The sequence below is a fragment of the Watersipora subatra genome, chromosome 5, assembly GCF_963576615.1.
Source record: "Watersipora subatra chromosome 5, tzWatSuba1.1, whole genome shotgun sequence".
NCBI lineage: Eukaryota > Metazoa > Bryozoa > Gymnolaemata > Cheilostomatida > Watersiporidae > Watersipora > Watersipora subatra.
This window is the reverse complement of record NC_088712.1, coordinates 39,116,345-39,124,111: the sequence shown is the minus strand read 5'-3', so window position 1 is coordinate 39,124,111 and position 7,767 is coordinate 39,116,345. Positions and strand designations below refer to the sequence as shown.

Here is a 7,767-nt window from a genome sequence, read left to right as displayed (position 1 = left end):
AAATCAGATATCCTCAACTGCACATAAACTGCTTAACAGCTGATAAGTAGTTTTATCAGCAAAATTCTCAAAATCGGTTTAAGGGAACTGCGGATAGAACTACTCATAACAGATTAACACAGGGATTAATAATCCTTTATTGATGAACTTAAATTACATAATAGATGAAAGAATTATGTAATAGAATTTTGTTTACACTAATTAATTGGAACAAAATTGACCAGCTGCATAGCGAAAAACCATTTTTAAGGGAGATGAGTAGTTTTACCAGCAGAGGGAAGTGTACCTTTATGGTAAGTTATAGTACTGTACCCCTATAGTAAAGTATAGTACTGTACCCCTGTATTAAACTATAGGGCTGTACTCATATAGTACTTAAATTTCACCTTACCAGGCTATGTAAGCCTACATGTAGTTTGGAAAATTATCCAACCACAAAATACTGATTTGTATGTGTCATTTCGCACTGAGAATAAGTATTTACATGCAGTAAATTGACACTTGTATACCAGGAAATATGCTAATACCTTCATATTTTATCACAACTTATTTGTGACCTCTCTCTCTCTCTCCTCTCTTTCTACCCTTTCCTGTGAGAACATAGGCGATCATAGTTCTCCCATTCTTGTTACAATGACTTTACTTAGCAGGTTACATCAGTGGTTTGTGATTTCCTTCTGTTTGAGGGTTTTTATTGGGACACCATTTCTAACTAGCTGACTATTGGCTTGAAAAGAAGCTCATCCGCCCTTTGTCAGGTTTTTATTTTTAGTTCTGCAGGTTTGCTAGCCACCTTCCTTATTCGCAATGCTAAGTTTTTATAAATTACTTAAGCTAGTAAATCGCCTTTGTAAATAGATGTAAGTAATTTTTTGCTTCTAGTATATAGTTGATAGGTAATCTACTGAAACATGCATATAAAATATGATACAGTGTGAATTATTTTTATTGCTAAACTTGGATTCTGCTACACAGTTTTTTTTCATCACTTCTCTAATCTATTTCATATTAGTCTACTAAAATCAAATCCAAGTTAACTCAAATCACTAAAAATAAGTTTTGTTTCAATTATTGGACTGTGTGAATATTCAAATTCCCATTGCTTGATCACAGCTCTGGAGCTATCAACCCCTCAATTTTGTTGTGTGAGCAAGTAATTTGTCATCACAAATATATGCAGAAAACATTTTGTAACAGTGTGAAGGATTTTCCCTAATACCTACGTATTACTACACCTTCAAGAACTCACGGGCTATAGTTTAAATGCTGTCAGATTAATATTAACCCTAATATTTAAATAGGCCTAGATAGCTACACTAAACTGTGATGAACAGTGTTAGCATAGCCACATAACCCTGAAAGGATGACTTTCGGGTTATTGATATTGCCCACAGCTACACTAAACTGTGATGAACAGTACGAAAGGATGACTTTCGTGTTATAATTGCTACTTCAATAACGTAGTCCTATGTAATTGAGACAATCAATTGACATAGGATAATCAACTTGACATAGTGATATGATGACTATGGAAAGTTGTACAAACTCAAACAATATCTGAGATAATCAGATATTGATAGACCAACGCTGTTCGGTGATAAGCCGTTACAGCCTAGAATAGCATAGCACTAAAATCTCTTATCCACAATCTAGATTGATAGATATAACAACAAGCTTAATTTCACAGGTTATAATTCCTTTTATTTACTGATTCAGACTAAAACATACCTGGGATATAGAATAAGGCTTAGAATATATTCAGATAAGAGCAGGAAAAAGACTGAGTAAAAATAAGGTAACATATTATTATATACCTTCTAAACATAAAAGGTAGACCAATAAACTTAAAGTCTCTATATACTTGGTCCAATCATTATCCTTTCACGTGTAGGCTGTAGTTCCGGAGTCAGCAGAAATTCCAAGCTGACCACCGTTCTTAGCAAACAACATGATTCATAATTTCGTAATTCAAGTCTACCGGTTGTTTGTCATGAAGAAGGCAAAATTCTCAGCCAAACAAAAATGGCCAACATATCGCAGATATTATATATAAATCCATTACAACAGTACATACATTATTTATGAATAGGTCACAAGAGGAAACAACTTCAAGCTTAAAATTGTCTTCAGAAGTAGATTGTGCATGGAGTCGCTATCCCTTGTTCAAAAGTTTTCTGTTACATAATAATCAAGTGAGCTATTTTAGGCAATGAATTTGTACAATTGAGAATTTATATCAAAGGCATTTTATTAATCAAATGATAAGTTTCTTGCATATAATCACAATCCGTAGCTTTACATAAGCCAGAGGCAGATCTTCCTTGCCACAAACAGAAAAATAATAAAAAAACTAACAATTTAACAATCTCTCCTTACAAATAAAAGCTTTCTAAAAAATTGAAAAATTTGTCAATATATTGATATATTGGTGCTATATTACAAACTGTTTTACTGCTACATAGCAGACCTTTGGCTGCTACAGCTCCACAAACTGTTCTCTTTTCAAGAATCTTATTTGAAACTTTTGTTACCAACCTACATGTAAGTCTAGATGTTATGTTAACTTATGTTTTTTTCTAGTTGTAGTACTAATTTTGTTAAACTGTGTTTGTTATACTATATTACAATAATAGTAACAGTAATAATAATAGTAAAGATAATTTTTTAAACTGTTTTCCTCTCCGCGCTACTTGACGGATGGTATGACAAAACCTGTCTATCTAAAAGAAAGGAACTGACTGGATGTCAGTATACTACCAGGCAAAGAGCTGAAAAAAATCAAATAATAATAACAGCGCAGCCTCAAACAGTAGTAATGCCATTGCAACAATAAAACAATATTCGTCTAATCACATTTAAAAAACATTCCAACTGCCCAAAATTGACCATAACTCTTTTCCCTAGTTAAAATTCTTTAGCCAAGTGAACTGCTTAGTTGCTGACTAATTTACAAAACCGCTCTGCTTAATACCTTTAAACCACAGTTACGCTTGCTATGTGTGTAAATATATATTTATTGACACCAAAGAATATGTTCTATGCTTGAGTGCGCTTGTCAAGTAGCTACAGATAGTCAATACTTAACCAGTGTACACAAATAGCTACTCTGTTCACTGTGCCTATTGAACTTAGTAACTCCTTGTTTTCTGAATTCAAAGAAAAATATGCTTTCAAATTTAAACTGATAAATGAACTGATAACACTAGCCCATGACAACCTTGTTGATGCACATAAAATGTGAAGCATTTATATGTCTGTACACTTATTTATTGATCGGTTTGTTTGTCTAACTGACTGTTCGTTTGCATTTCTGCAGATCTGTCATTCTATCTGTCGGTCTGTCAGTATGTCAGTTCGTCCGTCCGTCAGTTCGTCAGTCCGTCAGTCCGTCAGTCCGTCAGTCTGTCTGTCCATCTGTCCGTCTGTCTGTCAGTCTGTCAGTCTGTCAGTCTGTCAGTCTGTCTGGCAGTCTGTCAGTCCGTCAGTCCGTCAGTCTGTCAGTCTGTCAGTCTCTCAGTCAGTCTGTCTGTCAATCAGTCTGTCAGTCAGTCCTTCAGTCTGTCAGTCTCTCAGTCAGTCTGTCAGTCTCTCAGTCAGTCAGTTTGTCAGTCTGTCGGTCAGTCAGTCAATCAGTTCGTCAGTCTGTCTGTCAGTCAGTCAATCAGTCAGTCAGTCTGTCATTCAGTCCGTCAGTCTGTCGGTCCATTGGTTTGTCTGTCTGTCACTCTGTCAGTTCGTCAGTCTGTCAGTCTCTCAATCTTTCAGTTTGTCAGTCTGTCAGTATTTCAGTCTGTCAGTCAGTCAGTCTGTCTGTTAGTCTGTCAGTCGATCAGTCTGTCTGTATGTTTGTCTCGCCATTGTCTGTATGTCAGTCTGTGTGCTTTTTTCTGTGTGTCTGCCTGTGTGTCTGTCTGTGTTTCTGTCTGTGTGTCTATCTGTGTGTATGTCTGTGTGTCTGTCTGTGTGTCTGCCAGCTGCCTGATGATTTTTTATGTATGTTTGTCATTTTTTTTATTAGGATCAAAATCTATTGAAAATCTGCAGTTGTACTTCAATTTTAGTTATGTAAGTTTTGCCGGTGCTCTCAAATAAAAGAAATTGTTCCAACAAAAAATAATTGTGCTTTACTAGATGATATGATTTTTTAAACTAAAACAAGTCTAAAACAAAATTGAAACATAATTAGCAACAAGATTATTTTGTGACAGCGGCATGAAGTAGTGTTTGCAGTTAATTTTAACTTAAGAATCCAAGTTTTGACAAATCTTAGCACGATTATGGTTTTTACTTATTTGACACTCACTGTAACTGCTTTTAACTTTGTTTTTTTGTCAGGGAGTATATCAAAAACAAGTTCAATCAATGATTTTCATTTAATGAATAAAATTTTAATTGACATTTTGGCTATATAAATATTGACTCCTATCTTTAATAGCGAACAGTTTTTTCAATTGTAAACTCACATTTCATTATTATGTCAGGTGTGTGAGCCCGTGCTTGTTTCTTTATTAATTGAGTAGTTCATTAAAATATTTACTTACCATTCATTAAGTTATAAAGTAAGTATTACTTTTTACAAGCTAGAGTGAAGGAATTGGCTTATACTAATATACAATAAACAAGTTTCTCATTGTCTATACATACCAATGCAGTTAGAGCTGAATGCGACACTCACACCAACTACAGCTAGTTGCAGCCACGCTTGACCATAAGCATCTTATACTCGCTGAAGTAACATGGTTTTCGTATCTACGCAGCAACAAAAATATGTAAATTAGCTCATTTTTGTTGGGCTACTATTAGTGGTTAAGTTAGAAAGTTGCAACATTTTAAGTACATGTAACTATGTACATTTACTAAACTCTGGTACTAAAATTTAAACATGTTGATAGCTGTTTCAACTACTTCTAGCCCATAAAAGCTATATTTTTGGTTAACTTAAATACTCTTTTTTACTTCAAGTTAAGTTTTGTTATCAATTGCTGTTGCATAATTGAAAAAAGACCATAAAGGTTTTTTTACAAACTTTTTTGTTTTATTTGTATATGCAGCATTATTATTTTTAGCAGGCTCATGTAGTGGGATGCTAGAACTACATATAAAAGACAGATATTTCAACTTATACCACATATTTTTCTGTGCTCATTAATTATGAACTTGTACAAAAATTTAGTCAGAAAGCATCAGCAATTTTTTATCATTTGCGATTGCTTTTGATGCTTGAGGTAGTCTAACTTCCAAAACGATTCATAATGAAAATGGCTGAAAATTGACGGCGTTAAAACTAGTGAAGGTGCGATTCTTGTGTTGGTAGTTGCGAAGCGAGCAACAAAGTAGAAGTGTGTAACAAAGCAACTTGAATGTGATAGCCAATATCAACTATTGCAAAATATCTCTCTCTCTCTCTGCAATCCCTCTCTTTAGAGTAAAATGTCTGCTTGCTTTATTGATGTGTTTGGTGTGTTTTAAGATGGCTTCGTAGTCCGATCATTACTCTGCATTGACGATTGCAATGTGGACATTGGTAGTCATCATTCATCAAAGTATCAGATGAGCTAAGCCGCACTTTTGTGCTGCCTTGAGCTCTTCTCTGTGACGCATCTTTTCATTTTCAAGTATTTTCACCCCTTTATGAGTTAGAGTTCTCCATCCAGTTCTTCTCGTGGCATTCCATTCCCAGGTTTCACATCTGATGTGACAACGCTTCAAGCTATCTTTGAGACAGTTTTTATAGCGCTTTCTTTGTCCCCCCCTGTGACCTCTTCCCATTTTTTAGTTAGGCATACAGAATCTGTTTTGGTAGTCTGTAGTTTGGCATTCTAACCAAGTGTCCAGCCCAACGAAGTCTGTTCTTAACGATCATACTTTCGAGGCTGGACATCTTAGCTTGTTGATACACACTATTGTTAGTGCGTTTGTCAGACCATTTGATCATTAGTAATTCTCTCATTTTCCTCATGTGATAGTTCTCCAGAACCTTAACGTCAGTGCTGTAAGTAGCCCACGTTTTTGAGGCATACAGTAGTGTGGGGACAATTACTGCCTTGTACACTTTTAGCTTGGTGTCGACTTGCAAGACTGGATTTTCAAACACTCTTTGTCTCAGTTTGCTGTATGCTATGCTAGCTCCCTGCAGTTTTCTCTCTATCTCCTTCCCTAGGTCGGCCTTGGAGGAGAGATTACTACCTAGGTATACAAAGTCATCTACAGGGCAAAGTGGTTTGCCTCCGGCAACAATGCGTAGAGTGAATATGTTTTTCCAGGTTTCGGCTGGTACAATACTTGAGTTTTCTTTGCATTCAGCTTGAGTCCAAGAGCCCTGTAAGCATTTTCAAAAGCTGTCATGACTTCTTGAAGATGTTCTTTGGTATGAGCCACGAGAGCATTGTCATCAGCATATTGGAGCTCAAGAACACTTTGTTTCAAAGTTAGAGTTTTAGCCCGAAGTTTCTGCAGGTTGAACAGATCGCCTATTCGGTAGTTCAATGTGATACCTTCAGAGAGTTCTTGTTTCACAAGGTGTAGTACAGCACATAAGTAGATAGAAAACAGCGTTGGCGCAATGACGCAGCCTTGTTTCACCCCAGTTTTTACTCCAAAAGGATCCGTTTGTTGGCCATCCACCAAAACTGATGCGTTCATCTCATTATGCAGAAGCTGCACAATAGCCACAAATTTGGGAGGGCAGCCGATTTTCTCAAGTACTTTGTAGAGAGATTGTCTGTCAACAGTGTCGAAAGCCTTGGTAAGGTCTATGAAGGCCATGTAGAGGTCCTTGTTCTGTTCTCGGCATTTTTCCTGGATCTGTCTAGCAGCAAATATCATATCTACTGTACCCCTGCTAGGCCTAAAACCACACTGCGTCTCTGGAAGAATTTTTTCCGCAACACTGGAGAGTCTATAGGACAGAATTCTAGCTAGAATTTTCCCCGTTATTGACAAGAGGGATATCCCCCTGTAGTTCCCACACATCGTCCTATCTCCTTTTTTGAAGATGGTAACAATCAGTGCATCACGTAATTCATCAGGTGTTTTCTCAGTTGTCCACACAAGTGTAAAAAGGCAGTGCAGTTTCTTGGTAAGTTTAGTTCCACCATGCTTGAAAACTTCTGCAGGTATTCCATCAGCGCCAGCAGCCTTCCCACTCTTCATTGCTCGAATGGCAGATTTCGTCTCGACTAGTGTTGGCTCTTCTCCTAGCTGCTGATGGGTTGGCAGCTGTGGGACTTTCTGCAGGACTGGATCAGCTACAGTGGATGTTTGGTTCAAAAGATTTGAAAAGTATTCTTTCCAGCAATCTCTGATGGCATCTTTGTCTTTATGGAGCACACCATTCTTGTCTCGAACAGGTACAGAGCCATGTGACAGAGGACCGTACAGTTTTCGTGTCTCTGCAAAGAAATCCCTTGTCTTATTCTGATCCGCCAAGTTCTGAAGCTCCTCTGCCTTTTGTGTCCACCATTCATTCTGCATCCTTTGAACTCGTCGCTGCACATCTGTTCGTATGCTGTGGTATGCCTTCTGTTTCTCCTTGTTTCTAAGATCGTTTTGCCAGGCTGCAAATTTAGATCGTTTTATATTTATAAGTTGTTCTATTTCTAGGTCATTCTCATCAAACCAGTCTTGGTGGTGCCTTTTCGCTTTGCCTAATACCTCCTCGCATGTCTCAGTAATACAGCTCTTTAGATTTGTCCAAGTCGAGTTGACATTTTGGTCATAGATTTCAGCTGATAGTCTCTCATTGATTTTTGTTTGAAAGTCTTTTTT

At 36.9% G+C, this 7,767-nt stretch overlaps 1 protein-coding gene across 1 annotated transcript; it reads left to right on the top strand.

The window, feature by feature from the left end:
• The first annotated feature begins 3,346 nt into the window (after window positions 1-3,346).
• LOC137397350 (fap1 adhesin-like) lies at window positions 3,347-6,160 on the top strand. The gene is made up of 2 exons (XM_068083639.1): window positions 3,347-3,688; window positions 6,059-6,160. The coding sequence occupies exons 1-2, from the start codon at window positions 3,347-3,349 to the stop codon at window positions 6,158-6,160; spliced, it is 444 nt and encodes a 147-aa protein (XP_067939740.1).
• The last annotated feature ends 1,607 nt before the right edge of the window (window positions 6,161-7,767 follow it).

What these genes read in the sequence shown, in the direction of transcription:
- LOC137397350 (XM_068083639.1), top strand. Translation starts at nt 3,347, where the DNA reads ATGTCAGTTCGTCCGTCCGTCAGTTCGTCAGTCCGTCAGTCCGTCAGT. An exon ending in GTCAGTCTGTCATTCAGTCC is followed by an intron (nt 3,689 to 6,058) that starts GTCAGTCTGTCG and finishes GTACACTTTTAG; the next exon opens with CTTGGTGTCGACTTGCAAGA.